The 27,197-nt window shown below is 42.2% G+C and overlaps 1 protein-coding gene across 2 annotated transcripts; it reads right to left on the bottom strand.

The window, feature by feature from the left end:
- Positions 1–1,097: 1,097 nt before the first annotated feature.
- On the bottom strand, positions 1,098–23,175 carry KLF5 (Kruppel like factor 5). 2 transcript variants are annotated; one of them, XM_029603022.1, is made up of 4 exons: positions 22,764–23,175; positions 19,455–20,316; positions 18,197–18,256; positions 1,098–1,797 (listed from the first exon to the last, which is right to left on the bottom strand). In XM_029603022.1, exons 1-4 carry the CDS (start codon positions 22,974–22,976, stop codon positions 1,619–1,621), a joined length of 1,314 nt encoding a protein of 437 aa, XP_029458882.1. In that variant the 5' UTR covers positions 22,977–23,175; the 3' UTR covers positions 1,098–1,618. The 2 variants fall into 2 exon arrangements, with proteins under 2 accessions (XP_029458882.1, XP_029458883.1); XM_029603023.1 differs by lacking the exon at positions 22,764–23,175 and adding an exon at positions 21,833–22,486.
- Between the last annotated feature and the right edge of the window lie 4,022 nt (positions 23,176–27,197).

The raw sequence follows: 27,197 nt of genomic DNA, 5'->3' as shown, positions 1-27,197 counted from the left end.
ACCTAATTCTATGTGTAGTTTGAAAATAGAGATAGCCAGCAACTTAATGATGGCTATTTTCAATTTATATTAAATATACTTGAACTAAAAAAAAAAATTCCTGAATAAAGTGTCACCCACAGATCCCAATGTCTATTTAGGAAACTTAATGGTTTCCATGTCTTCATTCCCCTTCCCAATGGCCTTTCACAGATTTAGACAGCTACTACTTGTAAGAGGCCCAAGTGCTGCAAGGTAACTAGGAAGCCACCATAGCTTTAAACCTGAAGCAGCACTGAAATGGTTAAACAGCAAAAGAGCAGTCAAGTGCAAAAAAAAAAAATTACCCTGCCTTCATTCAAACATGGGAAGAACTACAAAATCACAATAGCACAGTACTTTGATTTGTTTGGGGGCTAAAAATTCAACCCCTCCCCCCCCCAGAACAGACTAATCCAGTTGATTCATATGTAGTCAGATAAAGTTGGTGGTTCAGTTCCCAGAGCAATGCAGAACTCTTTAGATTTACTGCACTGCAGCCCCCATTATCTTAAAAACTAAAAAGGCTTTGGACTAAGATAACCTTCTGTACCCACAGGAAATTTTCTGCAGAGCAAGGTCCAAAAGGAACCTGGAGACAGAGTCAAATAAGCGGCTTAATTATCTGCTCCTCCTAAGATCCTTCTTTCCAAAGTGATACCACCTTTAGCTTATTTTAAAACAAGTTTACATTCCATATATGGTAAATATCTTGTGTGTTTTACCTAGGCAGACATTCACCTTTTATAGTAGCTCCTTGTGACGTAGTACTTAAATACTAGGAAACGTGCTTGCTTCACATACATCAGTGCACTTTGTTTCATAGGAACAAGATATATTTCTGTGGCTAGCTTGGTCATTTCTGACTTGTAAAATGGCTCCAACACGTGGCTCTAAACCTTGTGCCACGTATGTGCTATCACTCAGCTTTAAAAAAAACAAACAAAAAGTTAAAAAAAAAATGTAATTTCTCTTGATACAGGAATACAATTTTATAATCCACCATTAAAGCTAGCTCTGTTTGCAACTGATGTTTAAAATTAAACAAAAAAAAACAAGACAGTATCTTTGTTCCATGGCCATTTATAAAATGCTAATGCACTGAAAGTTTAAAGTACTTTGTGTATTTAAAGAAAATAAGCACTAAAATCAAGTACTACATACTTAGCTACCTTCTTTTTAAAAAGCAGGTAAAAAAAAAAATTTGACATGATTTATGACTTGTCCTTCGCGTGTATTTGTCAATGACCTCTCCATTTACTAAACACTTCCACAACAGATAATAGTGCTTTGGTCAAAACACCAGCATATAAAATGCACTACCATCTTGTGTTGAGATGAAAATAACCCACAAATGAGATGAAATCTGCTACTGAAAGCAATTTACATTTAAAAGCAAAGAATGTTGTGGTTTAGAGGAGCAACTGCATTTGTGTTTTATATACCTCTGAAATATTTTATGGGCACTGTCCAAAATAAAGTAAAATAAAACTGTGGTAGCAAGACATGCTATCTGTGTGTTGCCATAGACCACAAGTCCATTGCGAGGCAGTAAGAGAGATTTGCATAGATGGAGGGCCTCGAGGAAGGGTTGTGCAGTTCAGTTCTGGTGCCTTTTCATGTGCAGGGCCAGGTGATCGGAACGGGAGAAGCTGCGGTTGCACACAGCGCACTGGAACGGTTTGGCTCCCGTGTGCTTCCTGTAGTGGCGAGTCAGTTCATCCGAGCGCGCAAATCGCCAGTCGCAGCCTTCCCAGGTGCACTTGTATGGCTTCTCTCCTGGGAGGGGAAAAAAAAAAAAAAAGTTTAGATCAAACTAATATCCGAAAGGCTATCAGTTACTGGCATTTGACTCCCGCACAAAAAAAAAAAAAAAACACACACCCAAAAGCAAAACAAAACTTGGTAGTCGTTTCCCCGCTGCCTTCATCTAGCTGTCAGGATCAATCACCTGAGATTTCAGTGTGTGAATGATTTGTTTACACTCCTTTCATGGTCATAAAAGGTTTTTGGCATGGGTGCTGTCCTATGGTTTGCTAATATGGATACTAAAAAAGCACTTTGATAAAGAATGTAATCAACTGTTTCTATTCAAATATGCCTCCCCTCCAAATCAGGTAACTCATCACAAGCTACCACAGAATATCGAGAGATGTTACTAATGTGATCATTCAGTCTGCCACCTGCAAGGTTCTCTTACAATTACTAGTAAATAGAAACGTTTGTAGTGAAAAACTAGAGAGTTGTTCCAGTCCACTGCTTACCTACACACACACACTACTATGAATGTTTATGACATGGGGGGTAACGGGACTGCTGGCCTGCCTCTTATATCCCCTTGAAAGGGCCACATATGGTGCATGCAAAGCACATGAATATTAATTTTGGAAGAGGAGATCCTTTTGACAGATTAAGAACATTTTATACAAATGTTCAGACCACGAGTTCAATTCCTTTGTTTGAGGAACACAAATTTGATTTTTTCTTCTATAGGCACAAGACAAGTCACTAAATATTTGAATTCACATAGTAATGGTTTTCTATCTAAGAAAATCCCTCCCAAGGACCAGCCACTAATTGTTTGAAATATATGAACATAAGAAAATGCCATACTGGGTCAGACCAAGGGTCCATCAAGCCCAGCATCCTGTTTCCAACAGTGGCCAATCCAGGCCATAAGAACCTGGCAAGTACCCAAAAACTAAGTCTATTCCATGTAACCATTGCTAATGGCAGTGGCTATTCTCTAAGTGAACTTAATAGCAGGTAATGGACTTCTCCTCCAATAACTTATCCAATCCTTTTTTAAACACAGCTATACTAACTGCACTAACCACATCCTCTGGCAACAAATTCCAGAGTAATTGTGCGTTGAGTTAAAAAGAACTTTCTCCGATTAGTTTTAAATGTGCCCCATGCTAACTTCATGGAGTGAGCCCTAGTCTTTCTACTATCCGAAAGAGTAAGCTTCCATGAACTGGCGCTACTATCTAGAATCTCAGGTCAGACTATCAAACTTGCAATTTTAACATTAACAGCCATTAAAGCACATTTGTGCATCTTGACTAACTCCTTTAAACATGTGCTGTATCTAGTAGCAAGGGCAGTTTTAATGCTTAATGAAATAACTGCATTAAAAAGGAGCTTCAGACCAATTCCACACTCCTAGTGAGGGTGTGGGAGGCACAGACACAGCTGGAATGGATAATTGCAGTCAGATGTTTCTGACAAAACCAGTTATTTCAAAATCTCATACAGTACTGTACTATCAATGTACAACATTGCAAGAATTCACATGATAGCAGTTCTTTTTTTGCCAGGAATTTACAAATATATTTTAACTCACTGTCAAAGTCAAGTTCCTGAACCTCTATGCTCATATACAGCATGTTTGCTAGGAGCACTAAAAATTTTTGCCATGTACAGGCCTTCGAAACTACACCCACAAAGTTCCCTTCATAATTTGTAGGCAAATCCCCATTGCCTCGCTCCCTCCTCACTACCACAAAAAATGACAAGCCAGGGCAACATTTATTTATTCACCCAAAACTAAATGTACACAACTTGATATATTATAGACCGTTTCAGTACCAATGGCTGGTGCTCTGAACTCAACTTAATAGTCTGAAAGCCTACATGCCAGAAATGCCCTAAACTCCTTAGACCTTTGACAAATTGGTTTGGAGCAGATAGGTTTCTAACAACCAGCAGCAGAATTCCCTTAGGCTCATTATGGTAGGAATGGCAAAGCAGAAAGAGTTCAACACATTTAGCACCAGACTATCCAATTTCAGACTTACTGGTTGGAGCACCTTCATATAATTTACAAGCTGGAAAATGGCCTAGAGTTGGCCAATTTTTCTCCCCCATCAGTCCATTAATTCAATTGCCTGTGTGGAGGTTGGCAGGAGAAGAAGCCATTTGAATGGGGGATTTGTAACCGATTTTAGAGCAGTCAATAAGAGGGAGATGTTAAAAGCACTATTCCAAGGAATTCAACCAAGAAGAAAACGGAGAAACTCTTCCACAGTTGTGAGTATGTCCAGGTAGGCCCACAAAGGTGGGAAAAAAAAAATGGAGGTTATTACTGCAAACATCTTCTCTTCCTACTCAGTGTGGCTCATTTCCTATTCTCACCTTTTATTCATTGAAAATCAGCTGCTATACTAACAGGATGGTTAGACAGCAGCTCTGTGGACTTCCTGGAATCATGCCATAGCTACACCTCAACACGAACAGGCCGATGCAATATTGGCACGTGTTAAACAGGCGCTCACCCACCCGATTTAGTATTTAAATGGGATGCTGCAGTAAAAAAGGAAGTACTAGTGGAGACTGCACGCCCCTAGCAGCTCCTCGGCAGCGGGTGCCCAGGAGAGGTCTGCTGTCAGCGGGTTAGGAAAATGGACTTAATTTTAACTAGCGTCAGTTTTCCGAACCCGACCACCAGCGACCTTTTTTCGGTTCCTCTGACTTGATATCACCATATCATCAGGTCGGTGGAACTACAGAAATGCAGTATTTTCTGCTTTTCTGTTTACTTTTGGAGCTCAAGAATTACCGCCTGCTCTGGGGCAGGTGTTAATTTGAGTAGAAGTGTGCACATCGGGCGCAGTTTGTTTTGGTTTTTTTTAGATGGGGGTGTAATAGCTAACAGCCTCATCAACATGAATTTACATGTGATAAGTGCCATTAGTTATGGGCTGGTTCGGATGAGCATTCTGGATGCACTAATCCCCTTACTGCATGAGGGGTTTTGGACGCGTGTCCAAAAAGAGAGTCCAAGCACGTATAAACACACACCTATACTGCATTAGCCTGATAGTGAACACATTTAATCATACCAAGCTTGTCATTACATGATCGCAAATGTCTGTCATTCTCTTTAGATTATCCACATTGTTGTTTCACCATCTAAAGAAAGAAATGAGGAGATACTAAGGAGCAGAGGGGGGCAAAGGAGACTGGAAAGAAAGATTGTCCCATTTACAGAAGCCTCCGGGATGGACAACTTCCCTTGTTTTAAGAGCAGGACCTTATTGCAATCCAGAAGAGTTAGAGTCATCTAGACTAGAGAGAGTATCAGCAACACAATTTTTGGTAAAAATATTTTGGGTCAGTTTTCCTGTACCCCTTCTGCCTAATGTTACTAAAATCTTCCTTATGCTGCCTTGACCTAGCAGGAGAATACAGAGGCAGGCCAGCTGTAAAAAGCCTAGAAAACCATAAAGCAAAAACTAACAGGAAATGAAGAGTGGCATACCACCAGAAGTTATACTTTCACTGATATTTTGGTTTCAAAATCATTTCCAGGCCATATATGTTTTGATAAAGGCTATGTCTATAGCAGTCCTAAAGTGAAAAACTGTTAAACCAGAACCAACACAGGACTATTCAGGCCCTACTAAAACATCCCGTTCATATAGAACAGCTGAAATAAAAATTGGCACCATCCACACATTCCCCTTAGGTAAAAAAAAAAAAAAAATAGATCAGTGCTACTGAAACTGGGCAAAGCCAAGCTCTGATGAACCTGATACCTGTAGATGTAGCCATAAGACTCATAATTGCCAGATACCAGCAAGATGGCTGCTCACTGAGAAGAACGCCAGCAAGCTCTCCTCAGCGTTTCTATAAAACACTTTCCTGCTAAAAGAATGCCTCACACAAAACGCAAGGCTAGACTTAGGGAGAATGTTTCTAGTTCTCCCTTACTGGGCCAGATTCAGAGGACTGAGGAGTTCTTTGGTGCGTCTCCAGTTTTTGCTCCCGATGCGATGGCCGCTTCAGAGGACGCAGAGTGGAAGCCCCCTCTGCTGGAAGAGGAGATCTCCCTTAGCCTGGGAGCCCTCTGGGGTCTGGACTTTTGGTTCCAGTGATTAACTCGGAGGGTGTCTGAGGGAGCTGGGAGTTCAGCGAGAGGCTGAAGAAAGACCTGCTATTTCATCTGCAATATCAGCGGAGGCACAGGCAGTGGGAAAGGTCTCCGCTATAAGGGACCTTAGAGCGATCTCTTCTATGCCCGCTGATTCGAGGCAGTCTCTCTTGGGTTCAAGCACGTCGTCTCCTCGTACCAATGGCGATGAAATAAATGCCCAGGTTGGTTAACCTAAATTAGCTAAACCAGCTATTATTACCCTAGATGTGCTTTGGAATACATTGGTTAGTTTGGAAACCTCTACCTCAACATTAACTATAGTTTTGGAAACTAACAACTCTCTGAAGTTGAATTCAACTATATTGGCTAGCCAGGAGAGTAAGATTTCAAGTTTAGACTCTTAACTGTGGTGGAAAAAATTCAGCAACATCTAATTCAGACTGATATTATACTCCAAAAAGTTTGAGAACATTGAGAATGCCTTACGTTTTCTAAATTTGAGGGTACTCAATTTTCCAATTATTAAAGAGCTCGTGCCTTCTAAACTGTTCAAGAATGTTTCCCAAATCTTAAAAATTCCGGATACATGTATGCCTGTAAACACCAAGGCTTATTTCTTGCCTCAACTTCAGTCTGAGGGAATAAGAGGTGAAAACCCTCCTGCTGGAACGACATTGGATTTGACCGATTTCCTTCAAAATTCTCAAGAAGTGGAAATTATACAGAGGGACGCTGTTAGTTACATTTGCTTCTCCTTCTGATAGAGATAAGGTTTTACGTTTCTTTTTTCAATATCGTTCATTGTTTTATGGTCAAAAGATTTGGGTTTACCCTGATCTGACTCAATCTAGACGAAAAAAAATATTCTTCTTTCATTGCGGTCTGAGGTACAATCTAAAGGGGGGGACATTTTATACTTCATTACCCCTGTAAATTCCTGGCTAGGTATGATAATGCTAATTATGGGTTTTTTTCGAACCAGCTCAACCTCTGGTGCTTTTAGATTCTCCATTGTAATAGACCTGGCGTATATATTGTAACTGGTGGTTTTTTCTTTAATTACCCCTATTATAAAGGCCGTTCGATTTTCTCTTCCCCCCCTTTTCTGGAAATATATGGGGTTGTATATTTCTAAGATATTGTAAGATTCTTTTTCTCTGCATACCTCATTTTCTAAGCAAGGTGCTTCTTGTAATTATTTTGAAATTGCATAAAAATACAATTTAAAAAAACAAAAAACCCAACAATTGCCAGATATCCAGGAACCCATATGGCAGTGCTACTGAGTGAGCTCTAAACTTAAGAGTAAAAAATAAAGTCTATAAAGCGTATTGTGTGTTTACATTAAAAGCATTAACACAATTGAGAAAGCCACTTGAACAAATTAGTTCTCCATAACATGCTAGGTCATTCTGCCAGCAGCTGCTATAACGTCCACCCACAGTTTTTAAAACTATGCACATTTATATTATATTCCAAGCCATAAAGCTAGCTTGCAGTAGCCGTGTGAGAAGTGACATACTGAGCATATGGGATTAGATGCCATTAGTATGTGCTGAAGATTAGTTAAATGAGATGTGTCTTAGGAGGGTGGACTAGACTATTTTCAGAGTCAAGAACAAGAGAAAATGAAGCCCTCTGCTCTAAAACTTATTTCATTAAAAGTTGCTCCCCAAATTGAACAAATTTCCTGTTTAAAAAAAAAAAAAAAGTTTAAAAATGCCCGATAGGAAAGCTCAAAGTTATTTTTCCACTTGTTTGCTATTCAGTATAAGGGTGTAGGAACCATTGTTTACTCATAGGCAGCAGTAAACCTTTTGCCTATCATTTGTATTATGTAGCTTAAGCCAGGCCAAAAGAAAAAAAAAAAAAAAAAAATTACACACTCATACCCCACTTCACTATTTCCAATTTCATTAAACAGAACGCAGTGGTTGCAAAGTTGCAAATGGAGGAGTTTTCCCCAGCGGCACAAGTACAGAATATCATTCTTGTCCCCCATCCCCAAAAATGAATCCCAGTTAGTACATAGGATTGCTGAAACAAGTTTTTTCCTGTAAGAGGAGAACTCAACTACTCCTCCACTTCGGGCAGGAACCTGTGCACAATTTGTAAAAAAAAAAAAAAAAAAAAAAAAAAAAAAAAGTCAACACTACTCAAATAAAACTCCACGGAGGAAGCTGGTACCGACTCGCAGCCAAGCACTACATAGCAGCCCTTTCTTCCCAAGCCAGAAACATTACACAACCAGTTCTGGGGAAAAATAAATAAATAATCTTCCTTTAAATTGCATTTCAACAGAATCAATCTTAGCAGCTTAGCCTCCTTCCTACAGAATTTCCTTCCAGCATCAGCTGGAAATATTTTGCTAGATTTTTATCACTTAACACACAGCTCCGACTACATGTTTTGTAGCACTACTAAGCTTTCCAATCAGATCTATGTGCAGAAGTCTGCTTTGAAAGCACTGCATGGTTATAAAAATTGGGCTCGGTTTCTCGGAAGGTTTAAATTCTCCTTTCCCCTGTAAATAGAGAGGGCAGTTAGAATGAATGCCGGCATTAAGCCAGCAGGAGGAGGAGACTTCCTAGGCTTGGAAAAGTAGTAAGAGGCACATGGGAAATTTAAAAAAAAAAAAAAAAAATTAAAAAGTTTTCCTGCGCAGTGACACTTCACCGTGCAATGCTTAAACCTGTCTCAGGAGCCATGCATGCTTAGGAAGGGGGAGGCAAGAGCCAACTGATTTAAAAAGCAAGGTAGGGAGGGGGAACCCAAATGATTGATATTGTTGCTAGAAGCATATGCAGGCATGAACACTATTGACATTCATCAAATGCTGTTTGAACAAAGTGAGTGTAAGCACAACCTGCTTTATCTTCGCAACATATAAAAACAAAAGGGGGCAAGAAAAGCGCCAAGCAGTTCTGAAAGCTAAGAAAGATGTATGTGAAAGGTAAACAAGGAAAATTCTAAGAAACGGATGGTCCTGGATTCTAATGAATAAGCCCTATTCCGCACCTGCTAAAGGCAACAAAAAAAAAAAAAAAATCCCCCAGACTTTCTTCTTTGCTAAAGGTTCAGAATGGCACGTTGATTAGACACCTTCCAACTAGTTGGCAAAATGTGATTTAAGTGCATTACACAAAGTCTAAGGCCTTTAACACTCTAGCTTGTTCTACCTTCCTTCTTATACAACCTTTGAAGACTTGATAAATCAGGGCATGTTCCAGTATTTTAGGACTGAGACAACATTGAGGTTTTTGATATAACAGTGTGCACACCTGTTTTTTTTTCCCCCCAGAATGGACTACTGCTTAGTCAGGTATTCTGACCTAATAGTATAAATATGTGCAAACCACAGCAAAGCCAACCCACTCAATTAGTCTTAAACAATGGAAGGAAGTGAACCAGTGTCCTTGCCTAGGCTGGCAAACATGGCACTGATCCCTCAGTCTCAACTGCCATTCCTTGTCACAAAAGGAAACCGTGAACACTATATGGCAATTAATAGAGCTCTCCAGGGCTTACTTTATACCATACGAAAAAGGCATGAAACGTAAGCCATTTATAATGAATGCAAAAAAAAAAAAAATCTGATATGCTATTTGCCCAACAGCAAGGTTTGGATGCACCCTAAAAAGAGGGAGAATGGCCAGTAACAGACTCCAAACTGTATGCCAGTGGGTAGGCAACTCTGGTCCCCAAGAGCCACAAACGGGTTGGCTTTTCAGAATATCCACAATGAATATGTATGAGAGATCTGCCTGCACTGCTTCCATGGAACGCAAACTCACGTGGATACCCTGAAAAGCAGACTTATGGTTGGCCACTCCTGGCACGTGCCATGGAAGTTGAGAAACTTCCACAACCTAGATGTACTTTCTGCTTTCGAGACCATGTGACAATGCGCCACCCACTTAAAAATAGCTCGTCATGTTTCCTAGCGGTGTCACCAAGGACATAGACTGTACTTCACTCAATACATTGACTTGTCCTATGCTCTTTCATCCCTGCTTTTGCCATTTCTTAGCAAAAGATAGAGGCAGCAGGTATGCACAATAGCAATTAGGAAAAGCTATTATTCCTATGGCTTCATGCTGGCACAAAAATCAGCAAAAATGCATCTTGTCAACTGGATGTTCTTTCACAAGAACCTAAATATGAACAAACTTTCACCAGCACCCAGAAAGTTTGGCTACCAACTTTCACTAGCAAATAGCCAAATGACCAGCAATTAGACCAAGGAATTTTTTCTAAACGATTCCAACTATAGCCTGTTCTGGCAGTTCTTTTATAGAGCAGCCTCATATCGTGAAATATAAATACCCCAGATGGACAGGGAAAGGCATTCCAGCAGGATGCTTGGAGGCTACAGCATGGCATTACTTAAATGTTTCTAATCCTTCACCAAGGACGGAGTGCAGAGCACTCACGAAATTAACACAACCAACTTTTCTTTCTGAATATAATTTTTTTGGCCACACATGAGATCTACATTGAATGATGCAGGTTTTATGACAGATTAGGTTGCATGGCTAGCAAAACGTTACAACTTAGCTAGATCAGTGCCTAAACGCAATGTAAAGATAAAAATCTAACAAAAAACCCCTCTTATCCAAGAACAGTTTGCTTATCAAATTGAGTGCCTAGGAAAGGAAGCGTAACCCTCCGTCACGGTTTTACAGCTTACAATGCTAGTCATTCTCCAGCATCAATCAAGAACATGCTGCAATACAAAAAAAAAATCTAAATGATGATCTGGATATACCATTTTTACTATGAGGCCATCTTTTCATTTCAGGAATTTTACTAGAGAAAAATAAGGTATTTCAAGTATTAAGCCCCCAAGCATTTATTTATTAAAAATATATATCATCTGCCTACAACATTAAAACTGCTAAGCAGAGTACAGACATTCATAATACAATTTTAAAAGAACAAAAAAAAAAACAAACATTAAAATTAAACAAAACATAGCATAATTTGTTGTTACAAAGAAATGCCAGGGCACTGAAGAAAGAATACATCATGAAATTAGGGAGGTGTATAAGGTAATAAGGCAGTTACTACTGTTTACAATCTACTGCAAGTCCCTGAAAATGTATGCACAAGGGCAGTGTTCACAAATAAAATCTGCATGCCCTGGGGAGGCAGGCGCACTTCAAGACTTGTATAGAAAAAGCTGCTCCCTGATCTTTCATAGCCATACTGATCTCCCTCCCCAACTATGGTGAATTTTTGGAAGAACTCATTTCAAACACCCGTAAAGGTTATCTACTCCGTTCCTCTAATGGTCTTGTTGACAATCAACTTACAGAAACTCAACCTTTAAGTGTGAGCTACACAGCAGATCATGTAACAGATGAAAGGCCAGATCACCTTTCCTCCTCACCGTGTTTTCCCTCTCCCTTCCCCAAATTCCACACAGGGACTAAGAAAAGGGTTTTTGGGGTGCTTTTTTTTTTTTTTTTTTAAATGTTTCTATATTCAGCCCAAAATAGCATGCACAAATTTTCCAAAAATTTTAAGTTACATAACTTTCCAGATCAATGTAGAATTTTACTCTGAAACATGAAGTGGACCCAAAAACCTTGTTAATTAAATAACCAGAATTGTCTCTCTCAAGAACTCAAATTAGCGTGCGTGCGTGTTAAAGAGTACTTTGTACCGCCAAATACACCAATAATTGGAACAGATTTTTTTATTTTTAGGTATTGAAGTATCAGAAGCAGGATATGCCACCAGGTCAGCTACCCTCTCCCTAGAAGGCAAGAATGTTAAAAATGCATAGGAAGATTTGTTCCCAGTAAAATGAGGAAGCAAAGCCACTGTATAGCTCACTGACAAGACCTCATTGAGCAATGCGTCCAAAACTGGAAACTGTACTGCCACAAAGAACAGACAAGAGAGGTAGTGCAAAGAAGGGTGGCTAAAATAGTGTGCAGTCTGCAACATCAGAGGGATCCTAGGTGGTTGCAAACTGAGGGGGAATACAACCAACCATAAACCAAGCATTTTCCCCATGGAAAGAAAGATTGAGAAGAGGCTAGGGTAGGAGACTCAAGAGGTTAAAAAGCAGAAGCAACACAAGGAAATATTTCCTTCACTGAATCAAGTGGTGGATACTCTTAGTGCAGACACTGCAGGCCAAAACGTAACAGAATGCATGGGATATGTACAAAGAATCCTCAGGTATAATAAGTAAAAGGCAATGGGTAAGCTCTGTAGTATTTAGTTAAAAACATGCCTTCTAGAAGATCCTTATCTGTCAGATGGCAGATACATAACCCTGAAGGAGATTTTTTTTTAAAAAAAAGATTCAGCTATCCCTGGGCAATTCACTGGCTGTAAAATTATAGCTGCTCCTCTGTTGATACATCACCACAAATTGAATAACAAATGCCAATTCGGATGTGTGTAACACAGGGCGCTTACTTTTTATTCCAAAGCTAAATTAAGGAAGGGGGATGTTCCCTAAAACCAGGTATAATGGATGTAAATTGGCAACAGTCTCCCCGTGTGCTGCATAATCTTGTCAAAGACGCAACTTTTCCACTGTCTTCCTTTTTAGGCGAGAAAGATTACTGTGTTAATCCAAAACGAAAGAGACGAGAACCAAAGTAGTAAGGCTAATGAACCTTTTAAAGTTTCACATTTCTGGTCCAACATACCTTCCTCATACAAGCCCGAGGAAGACCTCCATGCTCCTGAAAGCATTAAGCTATCCATTAGCCTCAAGAGCATAATCTATACCAGACCTGTCCTGTTTCATTTGCAAATAAATAAAATAATGGTACAACATCTCAGCCCACATCCAACAGGCTAGCACTGCACATGCATAGCTGCTTTCTTATACATTTGTGAAGTCTAAACTTATCCACAGAAGGGCACCAAGGCTAAAACGCTTACAGGACAAGATTTTCTCTTCTCTTAAGCACCAACAGGCCAATGCAATATTGGCATGCAAAAACTCTTTCCTAACGCGTGCCCATCCACCTCTCCCAGGCACACGATACAGTAGGTTAATGAGCTGCGTAGTTAAAGAGGAGGAGTTAGAGGAAACTGTGTACCTAGCGCCTCCTTGGCATCAGGCACCCAAGAGACGTGGTTTAGGAAAACGGACGCTCAATACGAGTGTGTGCTCTCTCTCCTGCTACCAGCATAATATACACGGCCTGGACTCCCAGAATTTTTTTCCAAAGATTTTTTTTGCACGATTCTGTTTTCTGGGGTTTCTCCTACTTTGTATCGTGACTATACTACTATTAGGAAGAAGCACAGAAAGCAGGATTTTTGTTATTTTGGTTGAGCCCTTGAGTGTGGCATGCCGAAACCAACTCCCAGGCTGTTAAATTTGCTGCGTTACAATTGTCGCATTGGCTGCACGGAACTTTTTTTTTTTTTTGTCGCGGGGTAATAACTTACAGCCCCATCTACATGGAATTTGCATGCGATTAGCTATGCACTGATCCCGATATTGCACTGGGTGCAAGTCTAGCGCATCAAACACCTGTCCGTGCATTTAGCGGTGCGCTGAGCGCCCGATATCGCATCGCAAGAATGCATAAGGTCTGTTTTGCCAACCCCAGTGGCAGCACTAAACTGCCGCACAGAACGTTCCTATTTCGATCCCCAGGTCTGCTAGAGACTCTGCAAAGGCAATGCTCAGTTCTGGATAAGTGGGGAGGAAGTGTAAAAACAGGAGTTATGGTCACTGTTTAAGGGTGACACCTAGTGACCAGATTCAGGGTCCATGACTGTCACTGAACTGACCAGACCAGGTACCTTAAGGGGGAGGGAGTGGAATTAGATAGGGGGGAACGACAAATCCCTAGGTGGTTGCAAACAGAGGGGGGAATACAAAAGAAGCAGGAAGAAACTGCCATGTAATAAAGAGCGTGGTTCTGACTTCTCATGGTAAATACATTTTCCTTCAGGCATTTATATAAAAAAAGATTGGAGGGGGATTATTCACAGGAGATTCCGAAGAATTGTTAATAAATGTAAGATTAGGGAGAAGCCAACCACAGTTAAGGAACAGGTTTATCCTGACATGCAGGTCTTCCAGACCCTCAGGGTGCTCGAAAGAACATTGAGCAAAGCTTTGTTAAAAAGCACTCTGTTTAAATTTAGACTGCGCTTTGAAGGAAATGCCACTATTAACCAACTGCCTATTTTAAAGATTTGGCATTTCTTACCCCTTCCATCCCCCTCCCCCCCCCCCCAAAAAAAAGTTAAACCCTGTACATACGTACTGGGTCTGCCTGTGCACAAGGAAACAGCACTATCCATTGTGAAAAAAACAGAACATTTCTTAAGCAGAAAAGTTTCAAGTCAAATAATTCAGCACTCTGGCATGTGTTTTAGCCCCGCCCGCCATCAAAAAGGAACCAAGTTTTTCCTGACAAAAAGTTTTGTTTTTCCTCCATGTAGTTGCCCCACTGGGCAATTATAAATTAAAAAAAAAAGTCACAGCAAAAAACTTTAAATCCAATATTTGCTTGGTGCCAAAAAATCAGTTACATCAAAAGGTTGCCCAAGCAGGAGAACCCATTACTGACTGCTTTCCTCCCCTTACTTATGTTCCTGGTTACTTAAAGCATCCCAACACTACAGTTACAGCAGATGTTTGCTTTCAAATAAAGTTACTGCTTTAAAAGTAAAAGTCTACAATTAATACTCAGAAAGCAAAGTCAAATATTTTTTTAAAAATCCACAAGAGATTGAACACCGCACTGTCCTAATCCAGCCTCAGAAAAATGAACCCCCCCCCCCCCCCCCAAATCCTACACTGAAGACACCAAGTATGAAAACCCCCAAAAACAAAACAAAAAAAAGTTAAATGCATGGGACTGTACCACAGCTCTGCTTTAAGGATTTGACTTACAGGATAACTTCCCAGATGAGGGCCTCAGCATTCCAACATATATATAACTACAGTTTATTAGTTTGATAGAAAGACCATCTTAATATAAATAGATAGGAGCACAAACTGCATCAAGGTCCTTTGTATCGGTATGACAAGGCAGAAAACCAAAAATGTGTGCTAATCAAATTTAACAACTAGATACTGAACCCACATAGAGCACTGTCCTTTAGCCTAGCAGGGCACAATAAACTTTCAGCTTTAGCCATTGAAAGCAAACCACTTCCATAGAGCACTTAGCCTGGAGCTGGTCAAATTCTACATAAATTTAACAGTCCATTCAAAGTAATGGCTCGATATAAAAGCTCTCTGCCATAGTTATGAAGGAAGAGAATTTGAGTTCATTGCTAAAAAGTTCGTTTCAACCTGCTTTGCAGCAATTGGGTCCTCGCACATTTTATTATAGCCGTAAGCACAAGCCTAAATTCCAACCTGTGGGAAATCTTTTTGACAGGTGTTGAACACAGAATGACTACAATTACCACCACTTTTAATGGTCAGGTGAAGCCTAACTGGGCTGGATTCACCTGTGACTTTTTTGGCCTCCAAGAGGTAAGCAGGAGTTGAATAGCAGATTTTCCCCGAATATCATTTGTTAAAAAAAAATTAAAAAAAATGGACATGCAGGTGATACACGGTGTGTTTTCAAACACTTGTTCAGAAAGTGTAAAAAGATTCAGAGAACAGAAGCAGATCCACTTCTGTTCTGGTACCTGGAACGGCAGTAACTGCTCCCACCCCAATTAGTTATCAGCTACCTAGAGAGGCAGATTCTATTCCTCTCTCTGATGTCTCCATGCCTCTTGGAACAGAAGTCTAGTCTAGGTAACCTGCCTTCTGCCCACATATTTTCCCCCCAAAAAAAATAAGTCCTGTTCTGAGCCATTTTGGGCCACTATGGCTGTAGCCAGTATTGATCTGAAAGGTTCAGCCAGAGGCAGAGGGGATTGCTTGGCACCACTAAAACACACATCCCATGCTCATTTGCAACAAGTAACAGCCACCTATATTAAAAGGGCGGTGCATTCCTTTCCACTTGGTCTGAGATGCATGTGCGTTTGAAGTGCAGCTCAGCGGCTCTAAGATTGCATCTACTCGTGTGCATAATAGGAGATGCAGACCCTCCTGCAGCAGAAATGTTTCGCCCCAGGGCAGATTTAGAGTTGACAAAACTCAAGTAAATTTAGGCTGACCCCCATCTCCCCTCCCAGCTGCATAGCCTCCTTTAAATCTGAAAACCCACTGTTTACTGGGATCTAATCTGACTGCCCTATGCTGTTTGTGAATTGGCAGGCACTGCAATATTCAGCCTTCTGTTGCCACATATTCACTGGAGACCATGCTCACCTACATCCAGCAGCAGGAGGAAGTACAAAGGGGTTTCTTTGACCCAATTCTGTGATATTAAGGGGTAATCAAGCAACTGCAAACATGGAAGCTTTGTTCCTGCATGGAACCAGGAAGCAATTTACCGAAATTATAAGTACCCCTAGTCTGAACATCCACTTTTGCTGCGACTATTACTTAAGGTTGATAATTGCGGTGGCCACATTTTCCAGATTCCTGCTATAATGGCCATTTATTAAAGTAAACCCCTCTCTTGACTGTAGGTGTAATTGAGATACAGGACAGTTCAAAGTGCTGGAATCATTTTGGTCATCTGCTGTGCCAGCAGTATCTTTATAGCTTTTAGCATTTCATGGTGTACCACTGGGTACCAAAAAGATGTTGGGAGGGTTGGGAATGATGGTTCTCACTGCTGGCCCAACTATTAAATCCTTTCCACCATCCCTTTCTATGCCTGGGAAAAGAGATACAGCCATGCCCACCACTGTACCAGGTACCTGATTAACCACACCTTTGGGCTGCTGAAAAGTCTATTTTGCTTTGTAGATCTCAGAGGAATCCCACCCAGTCTGAAAAGGAGACTGTTGTGCACTGCACGTGTGTCCATTTAGAGTCTCTCACCCTCTCCTGCTCCACCCCAACACCTTTAATTTTATACACACACGTGCTATTTTTCCACCCCCATGGAATCCTATAGTGTCAGGGTGAATAAGTGTTTCACTCTGCACACAAGGTAGTTTTGAGACAGTGTGACGGGCATTTTTGGCTTAACCTTATGCCGTTAAAGCAAGCAGGACCAGTGCCTTTTCCTACAAGGAACCAATGACCTGGAAGTGTAGTTTTGAAAAAAAAGAAAAATGAATGTTTGCTTCTACCACACTGTACTAAAATTTTGCTAATGCTGAATCAATTTCAGCTTATTAGCTTTGCAAATACAATATTACACACATTAAGATAGCAAGTGTTAAAATTCACAAGTGTGATTATGTACATTTGCCATTTTAACACAATTCAGTTTGTGAAGCTATTCACAGCTTAGTACACTGGCTGCTAGGTATGTTGCAGGTGATATGAAGGAGAGGAAGGGAGTTTCCACATAGTTGCTAGTGAAGTACTGCAATGTTAAAGAAAAAGATTCAAGATACCAGCCTTCAAGAATGAAATAGCACCATTAGCGATTCGTGAAGGGATTTCATCATACTTTCAGAATTATTTACCCTGTCAATTTCATCCTTCACAGTCCAGCCATGGAAAGACATTTTGACATTTCCACTGCTCTGGACATATGCCACAGCACGTCTGGGTGTCAGGTCTGGAAGCAACCGCAGACCAGTTTGGATCAAGCAAACTCATGGACATTACAAAAGGAATTAAACAACCCTCGTCCCATATTAATATTTTTAATACAGTAGTTTAAATGCAAAGACAGAAAAACAGGAATACTTACAGTTTAGCTATAAACAGACACCACAGAGTTTAGTTTACCTCCCACAGTCCTATCGGAAGGCTATTTTGATTTTAGCAATATGGCAAAGACCACAGCAGGGGGGGTCAAGTTAGGAGTACCTGCAAGGTTTATTTTACTGCAGTATTTGCTTGCTCTGAGCATCTCCATTGCACGAAATGGAGATGGGCAGCCAAGATCTGGCTGAACAAATAGTACGAGCTGGTTACTTGGTGAACCAGACTATTGTTGCAGCTCAGAAACTGGATTTAAAAACTTGCAAAAAAAATTAATAAAAATATTCCCTCCCACAAAAAAAAAGAGTAACAAAAGAAATACATTTATACCATGTCTATTTTGAATAGAAGAGATCTTATTTATTTTGAGGATGCAAAGATAAAGATGTGATTGTTTTAGATTCTCATGCAGAAGTTCCAGGTGATCAAGTGCAACCCATACACTGTGTAACACACTGCAAAACACTATCATGAAATGAAAAGGCAGCGGGAAGATCAGAAATAGTCTAGCAACAAAGGAAGTTCACCACCAATATTTACATAGAGTCAACACGAAGAGTACATACCAGTATGTGTTCTCAGGTGAGCTTTTAAATGTGAGGACTTTGTATAAACTTTTGTGCAGCCTGAAAAACAGAAATGGAAAGAAAAAGCTCTTTATATATGTTGAGTTATAGATCAAATGTCCAAGTTTAGAGACATTTAGTGCTGTAACACTTTGGTCTACAAGGAAATTATATTTATAGATATTATTCCACCCTTCCAGGTGGTTCATTTAAGGCATAACCTCTAACAACTTAAGTGCCACTAGTTAATGCTGAAATGTAAAACCTAACTGATTAGCAAGCTATAACAAAATTTTGCCCAACCTTATTGACTAGTTTCTTGTCTAACAGGCTCTTAAATTCTAATCAGAAGAAAGTCAGATTGTGGAGCCTGTCCCTTTTGATTACGCTGCCTTAGAAAGACCATGGGATTTCTAAAATAAGCCAGTTTATAGAAATAATGGTAAGGTAACAGATTGCAGGAAATGTATGGTATTGACACCTGTCAAAGGGTAAGTTACACTCACGCTGCAGGTGCATGCTTTTCTGCTGTGCAAAACAAGCAGGCAGTCTCCAGTGCTCACATTGCTTTTTAAATTCCTAGGGGCACTCACACAAGAATCTAATGACCCTTTATGCTTACTGAGCGTGCAGCCTTCACATGACAAAATGTGCATGACAGTTTCAAAGCTGGTGTGCCAGTCAGACTGCAAAGTTTCTTTCCTCATTGGCTGTGCCCCACAGTCAGTTACACCGTATGTTACATGCTGAGGACAGAACGCTGCCTATATTAGCACAAGGAGCTGCATCCAGTTACGTGCAGCCAAGTGCTGCCCTGCAGAATGACAAACACCATGCATTTCCCTAAATCTGCTCTTTAGAACTAACGAGCCAATCATACATCCACCTCAGGAGAGATGGGACATACATTCAGCGTTACTAACACACTCCTGCCAATCCATGCAGGCCTAAGCAAAGATTTTAAAAGCTCATCTTCACATTCATAGTTGAATTACTCTAGAAAAATCAGCTTTCTGACAATGAAATTATTTTCCTTGTCACAACAGGAGGAACGGTAAGCGAACTAAATTTTAATAAAGTTGTGCACCAATTACACAACAGCCAAGAAAAATAAAATGAGAAGCGTAAAACCATACCAGGCAGTAGGTATTGGCCTTCCTTATATATTGCAAGCAACATTCTTGGTTTTATATTCTGAGAAGAAACCCCCTAGGCTAAGGACCATTCCCCTTTTGTGCAGAGAGGGCAGATAGTTTACCTGGATAATCACAGTAATGGATCCGTCTCTTCTCCAAGTCAGGGTTGTTCCTTCGATTGTACCTGACCGGCTGAAGGGTCTGTGAAGCAACTGGCACGGCTGGCGGCGACAGATTTGAATTCTGGATCGCCATCTTGGAAGCGATAGTGGCAGCATAGGAGGGCGGTGGATTCAAGCTCTGGAGAAGCTCTGCTTGTCTATCTGGGCTCCCCGGCTCCGAGCTCGGAGGCGAAGGAGGAAAGTACGTGGCCTCTTGCTGCTGCAGGAACTGGTTTGGCATGGTGTACGTGCACGAAGGGATGCCCTGGAACGGTTTCACTGCGGTCTGCTGAACAGCTGAAGGGTGAGAGTTGAAGCCAGCCATCACCGTGGGCATGGAAGCACTGCTCATCGTGTCCATTACTGCTGTCTGAGCTGCAGAATTGGGCAGATCTAAATCCGGAGAACTCAGGAGCTGATACAACTGGCCCTGCTGGGGGCTGACAGAAAGATGAAGTTCTGGTGAGGGGAGCTCCTGCTTAATGAAAATGTTGCTCACGTCCGTAGTCTGGGGAGAGCTAAAAATACTTGTGAAGTCGGGGAGAGCTTGGGATGTGGTGGTGGTTTCACTCTGCTGGTTGAAAATGCCGACTGGCTCAGTCTTGATGTGAGTCACTGGCGGTCCTTGGGGCTTATAGAGGCCAGTTCTCAGGTGACTGATATCAGGAAAGAAGACGTTCATGTTGATACTGTAAGGTACCCCATCACCATCATTAAAGTAGTGGTCTATACCAGAGGCACTCTCTCGTCTGTATTTCTTCTGCTCTGGGACAATGACTGATGGAGGTTGAGGTGACAGATACTTGTCCATTTCACATCTTGTCTAAATAAAAGAAGATAGTTCACATGACTTAATTACTGGTACAGCAAACATCACATATGAAAGTCACAAGGCTAGGACCATGAAAACAGTTGATAATTTCACCATTTGAAAACATTAAAATGGACTACCAATTTTATTTCTTAACAGTTCCCTAGAGTTGTCTCAAAACATACCAGGGCTATGTGAGTTCAGTGTGCATACTAAGGAAAACCAGAAAGGTGTTATATGTGACAGGTGCATTAGGGACTGCAGAAAGCATCCACCATGCCACTGCAACAGCAGCACAGCACAGACACTAGCATACATGAATAATACAACAGGGATGCACATTTCATTTTTCTTGGGTTTTCTAGTCACGTTTTTAAATTTTCATTACTCATGTGAGTAAAATGTATTTTTATGCATATACCTCAAAAATCAATCGTTTCTGTAGCCAAACATGTTTATTGTCAAGTTTATGACATTCAATGTATAAGAAACAAATGCCTCTGAAAATCCAGGGCTCTATACTAACAAAGGTGGGGGGGGAGGAAGAATGATGTTCAGATCCTTGGTTCAATACCACCACAAGGAAGCTTATTTTACCCAACCTGGAAATAGGAAGGCCTTGGGATTTGACACTGAATGTTATGTTCAGTGTGCTCCAGGGGCTCAACAGTTTAAAAACTGAGTGCAAACTAAGGGCGGAAAAAAAAGTGTCTAACCCTGTCACAACTTACTCTAACTTTCCATAAGTATAGACTTCAATAGGATAATTCCAGTAACACGTGACCTCTTGAAAACCAGTCGACTTTATGCACTTCATTTTAAGCATGTTTGGCATTTTCAAATCAATTTGATTTCTATTAAAATGTAAAATACCTTGTCCAACCTACACAAGGGTGCAGAAAAGACATAGTCCTCATACAGTTAAGTACCGGACAGTAGTTGTGTCTTGTCCAACTTCAGGAGTGAAAGCTGCCCCAAAGCGAAGCAAGCATTTACACACTGAAGCTCAGAACTGGTTAATAGCAGGGTAACCAAGTTTTCTTGCTCCTATTCATATCCCTGTCCTAAAACAGCTCTTTAATTAAATAGCAAGGATTCAGCGCCTTAGTGTAGCAGTGCTAGGGAGCCCGTGGGTGTTTGCAGGCAGCATGCTACATTACCAGAACAGTCATCGGCAAAACATTTATCATGTACTCTCCAGTGGTCAAATGCTACATTCCCCCTTCTGCTGTAAAAATCTCAAGGCATACTCGAGCCCTTTAGCACCCTTAGAACAGAACCAGCAAATGGAAAGACTACAGTCCTAAACTATCTGTACAAGGGTTACCAAAAATAAAGGCTTAAGTCCCTTCTATTTCCAGCATCTCTCACTTAGGCCTGTGCAGGTTTATGACCACCTTTAAAAGGGGGTTTAGAAGCCAGCTACAGTTTCTCTTTTCAGTGTTGTGAGCATAAAAGCACTTATGTCTCATTAACAGCATTGGCGGTGACTACAACGGTTCGGTAGTATGATCATATCAGAACTTACAGGCACATTTTCAACATGAGAATTTTTTCTCTGAACTTGCTCCCAATCACCAGTGAACTTGAGCCCGATTAAAACGTTACTGAAATGCTTCCAAGAATCCATTTAAAAAAAAAAAAACAAAAAAAGAAGGACACAAACATACACCAAGAAGAAGCGCAGCTTTCAAAAAAATTACTGAACACAGCTACATTATTGATCGGTTTGGCTCTGGCCACAAGTCACATTTCTAGCCCCCGCGGATAAGCATATGGCATAACCGGTAGGTAGTATTTCGGAAAACCGCAGCTTCCAAGGAAGTGAAGCACAGCCCTTGAAGTAACAGGCTCACGTCCGCAGCTAGCCCCGGCTGCTTTTAGCTCTTCCAGCTGTTGTTTGCATGTGGATCTCTTTGCAGGGAGTTCCCTGGGCCATGCTGCCCGGAGCTCTCTGCGTGGGAGAGGGGGGCAGCCAGTTGCTCCGATCCTGCCGGGCAAGCGGAACGCAAAGAAAGAGATGTATAATATGACAAGCCAGCTGCAGCTTTCAGCACTGCCCCCGCAAGCCGCCCTTCTCCGCAGGCCTCGATGCCCCCTTCTCTTTCCCCGCAGTAACTTCCTTGCAGCCCACCGTAGGTGTGAGCCGATCCTGGCCTTGCGCTCCAGGTCAGAGACATCGGGCCGGGCTACTGAATAATACTCAGGCTTTGGGTCATTCAAACGTAAAGCGCGTCCTTATGAGCTAACCCAAAAAAAGTTAAATGAATTTACCACGGGGGTAATAAGACAAGCTTCAGTCCCATACGATCATTTTTAAATTTCTGAACATGTTCGACACACACTTTGCTCGCATCTGATCTCCGGCTACCCAGCAACAGTCCTAATTTCAGATCGCACGCAGCGATCGACCGACTGCAAAGGACACCAAGCGCCGCCACCGCCCTGCCCGCTCTTACCTGCAGCAAGTTGTCATCCGCCAGGATCCTCTCCCCAGGGCTCTTCAGCTCCTGCCCATAGAGAGGCAGCGGGGTCTCCTGCAGCAGCCTTCCGGGGAGCCCGCCTCCGCCCCCCAGCACCGGCTTCAGCTGCGCGAACACGGGCTCGTCCTGCAGGCGCTGGAGCTGCACCGGCCCCAGCCTGGCGCTCATCGTCAGCACCGTGGTAGCCATCAAGGAGGAGCGCACGCGCGGGCTACGAAAGGAGGAGAGACGGAGAGGGAACGACGGGTCTCCTGCACCAAGGATGGGAGCCGCCTTCGATCCCGCCGCCGCCGCTTGTGGCCGTACGTGCTTCCGTGCTCTCGCGCCACCTCACCTGGCTCAGGATGACTCCCGCCGCACGCGCCGCGCTCTATTTCTCCTCGGGCCGCCCGGGGGCGGGGCCTCTGCTCCGGAGCGGCATTCGACCCCACCAATGAGCAGGCTGCGGGGGAGGAGGCGGGCCCGGCGTGGGTGACTTTGGAGCTGCCAGAGGCTCGCAGCCAAGGCAGAGGAAGGGGGGTAGTCCCAGGAGCGAAACCGTGCGAGGACGCCTGGCCTTCCACGCCTCTTAGCGTGCCGGCGGCTAGCGCTGGGATTAGCCCCGCTGACAACCTTAAACTTGAATAGCGCGCGTGCGGGGGGATGTCACCGCACCAGCGGTATCGCTGCCACGTTTAACTTAAGAATTGCTGGGTTTGCCGATGGAAAGGACGCCTCCAACCATTTGCTTACACTATCCCCCCCCTCCTCCCGTCACCGTTCTTTCGGCATGTACTCCAAACAGTGCGAAACGTACCGCATCCAGTAGGGCGCTCCCGCCAGCCTGAGGAAAGAGATTGATGTTCCGCGCTGCACAGGAACTCGAATGCGACTGCCCGACTCGTGCTCTATCCAGTGTTTCAAAATCCAGGAACAAGTTTACTCATTGCGAAGTCCTTCTGATCTCACTCTCGGCTCTTTTCAGGAAATCATCTCTACACTGACCGAAACTAATTTTTCTCACTGCAACAGTCACAGATGAACTTTCTCTAAGCCGTTTGCAATAATCAAATCGAGAGAGGCACGGAACACAGATTTTTAAGACATTTTTTCCTAATTCAATAGATGCTTTTACATGGAAGGGAATTAATATAAAAACAGCTGGATTTGTAATCTTCCAAATATCACAGTGCTAATGCTTAATTCTTGCTTCGTTATTCCAGGTGTCCCCTCTCCTCTTTTTATGCATCCTGCGTAACGCATACTAAAGACCCTGTCAGATTCCTATCAAGCTGTGATTTCTGCTAAGGGGTTGCAGACATTTTCCTTTTCAATTAGAGGGGGGGGTTTCGGTTTTCTCTATTTTTTCTTTAATGTCATTGGGTTTTAAAATAACCCAGCTCACCCTAAAACCAAACCTTAAATCCATTTTTCAAAATCCCTCCTCTCAGGGCTTTCTCCCATCCCCTACAGCTCTCCCTCTGCCTCAGACTCTCCCACCGCCCATGGGTCTCTCTGCCCCGTTTTCAGACTTCCACCCCTTGCAGGCCCCCTCAGACTCTAACACATACCTGACAGCAGATAACACAGCCTCCTGGTGCTGTTTCTCATAATGGCACTGGCGTTTTGCTGTAGGAAAGAATGGCACCAATGTGTATTAAAGGAGAGTCTGGAAAGGGTCGTGAGGAGGGGGAGAAAGTCCAGGGGGTGATCACCAGAGTTGGTAGAAAGCGGGGCGGGGGCGGGGGGGGGGGGGTAGGAGGTAAAAATGGCAGCTTTTTAAAAGAATGAAACAGGAACAACATTTTGTTAATTTTGGTTGTTTCCTTTTTCAAATAAAACCTAATAGAACATGTCCTATTTCATTTCAAACCACAGCACATCTTTATTTTCTACTGAATACCTTGTCACTGATTTGAGGCAACCCTAGACATATCAGAGTGATACAAGGTGTGTCTTGGTTATGACGACAGTATAGCAGAACTATATGCAGGTCCACTGGATTTGAGTCATTCACCAGAAAATGCCAAAAGAGCAAACAAAGGCAAGACCTATCTGGTATCATAGCTGCACATGATGTGGCTAAATAAGGGAATATTTCAATAACTTTAAACACTTTATTACATTGAAATGACTATTAAAAAGGTGGTAGCGATGCTTTTATTTATTTTTTTTTATTAGAGAGCATGGGTATCACTAAACACAGGCTCATGACACCCATTCCACAAGTCTATTTACCAGTGCCTTGAATTAGCAAGCCTCAGAGTTGGACACAGGACACAAAATATGTGGTCAAAAACCTGGAGCCACTGACAGCAGAATGCAGCAGACTATGTGTGGCAGGGCCGCTAAAGCAGCTCACGTGCATTGCCTGGGCAGTCGTGCTGCAGCACTGCCTTCTGAAAAGCAGTATAGGCCCTGTAAGTAAGCAGAGCAGGACATGGCAGGGACAGCGAGCATGCACAACCACTACTTCAATCTTCCAAGGGCACACCCTATTGGCCATATCTGGCAGGGAGGGGAGGGAGCACTGAAGGAAGATGAGTGAGGCTGGGAGAGGCATTGGTGGAGGCCAGGAGATGAAGAAGAGAAACTGAAAAGGAGAAACTAAGATGGGACGGTGGGAGCAGGACTGAAAGAGGAAGATGGGCGATTGTGGTTGAATGAGAAGGGGGAAAGAAAAGCTCTTAGATGCAGATGGGCACCCAAGAGAGGTGGGAAATCAAGCAAGAGGCTGAGAATAAGAAATGAGAGGGAAGAGAAGGGGAAATGGAGAAGATTAGAGATTGAGAGGGGAGGAAGAAATGTGTGAGACAAGGAAAGATGGGGCAAAGTGAATAGGTGCTGGAGAGCAGAAAGATGAGGTGGAGAAGAGCAAAATGAGAAGAGAGAATATTGGCAGGAGAATGGAAGGGGAGGAAGAGATGGAGAAAGGAGGAAACACAGGAAAAGGATTCAGAAAGGTGACCAAATGATAAGGGGCATGGAACAGCTTCCCTACGAGGAAAGGCTGAAGATGTCAGGGCTGTTCAGTTTGGAGAAGAGATGACCAGGGGTGTAACTGGGTTTAAAAAAGGTTTGGATAAGTTCCTAAAGGAAAAATCCATAAACTGCTATTAATTAATAAGCAATAGAGATGTGCGAAGCCTGAACCTATCAGTTTGGACTTTGGTTTCGGCCTGCCACAGGAAATTTCGTTTTTCCATGGTTTGGGCTTTTTTTTTTTTCGGGGAACCTGAAATTTCGGGTTAGTGTACACTAACTCCCCGTTAGTGCGTACTAACCCAAAAAACACATTTTTCTGAAATTTTGGAAAAATTATGTTCGTTTTTCGGGTTCCCCAAAACAGGACGAATTAGGCAATTTTGTTGAAATTGCCTAATTCTTCCAAAACAAATGCACATCCCTAATAAGCAATAGTAGCTTGAGATCTATTTAATGTTTGGGTACTTGCCAGGTTCTTATGGCCTGGATTGGCCACTGTTGGAAACAGGATACTGGGCTTGATAGACCCTTGGTCTGACTCAGTATGGCATATCTTATCAGTCAAGATGAAACACTGCAAAATTTATGATGAAAGAAATCCACTTCACAACAAAGACTCAAACCCTTTGTATTTGACAGTTATTAGAAAATGACAAGATGATTACATTTTCTGTACATTTTTTGTTTAAAAATTATCAGGTGAATTTTGAAAGAGCTTTGCATGTAAATAAAACATGATTGCAGGAGTTTTTAAAAGCCATTTACCCATGTCAAGTTCACGTAATGCAGCTAAAACCTATTGACAATATAATGGCATATTTGTAACAATTCTGAAAGGCCCACTTGTATGGGTAAATGGTTTTGAAAATCAAGCTATAGATATGTAATAACTGACAGGTGCACTGCTCTACAGCTTAAATGAGACCTTCTTGATGCTCTATTTTAGCTGGCTGCTAGAAAATCTTGCAGACTACCACATTTTCTTTTTATGTGTAGAGCCCTGCCCGACACACAGAAATATTACCTAGGAGGACCCAACTAAAGTTAATAATTGAACCAGCAAGGAATCAGCGCAGGCCATCCCTATGCCAGAGACATGGGGTTGATCTCTTCCTCTCTCTCTGTGGTTAGCATCAGAGGATTTCTCCCGCAGTTCATGTGGCCATACTGCTGCCCCAACTCCAAGAAGACCTGATAAGCCTGTGCACAGACACCTGGCATCCTACTGGCTTAAGGATCTGCAGCCCTCCTGAGAGGAATACCCCACATCGGACACCCCCTTGCCCAAAGGTTGATCCGAGGCCTCAGCCCTGAATCTTTTCAGTACCAAGCAATGCCTCTGCTGGAGAGGTGAACCATTTTTGCATCAATTTTTCAAGTTAAAATGCCAGGATTCTTCTAAGTTCCGGTTAGATGAGCGAGAAGAAAAGGATCCACCACAGATCC

The sequence above is a fragment of the Rhinatrema bivittatum genome, chromosome 5, assembly GCF_901001135.1.
Source record: "Rhinatrema bivittatum chromosome 5, aRhiBiv1.1, whole genome shotgun sequence".
Lineage (NCBI taxonomy): Eukaryota > Metazoa > Chordata > Amphibia > Gymnophiona > Rhinatrematidae > Rhinatrema > Rhinatrema bivittatum.
This window is presented reverse-complemented; position numbering and strand designations above follow the sequence as displayed.

Coding starts and splice junctions, on each gene's coding strand:
- KLF5 (XM_029603022.1), bottom strand. CDS start 22,976: ATGGCTACCACGGTGCTGACGATGAGCGCCAGGCTGGGGCCGGTGCAG. Junction 20,317..22,763: donor CGGATGACAACTTGCTGCAG/GTAAGAGCGGGC, acceptor TCTTTTATTTAG/ACAAGATGTGAAATGGACAA. Junction 1,798..18,196: donor TCACCTGAGAACACATACTG/GTATGTACTCTT, acceptor TTCCCCTCCCAG/GAGAGAAGCCATACAAGTGC.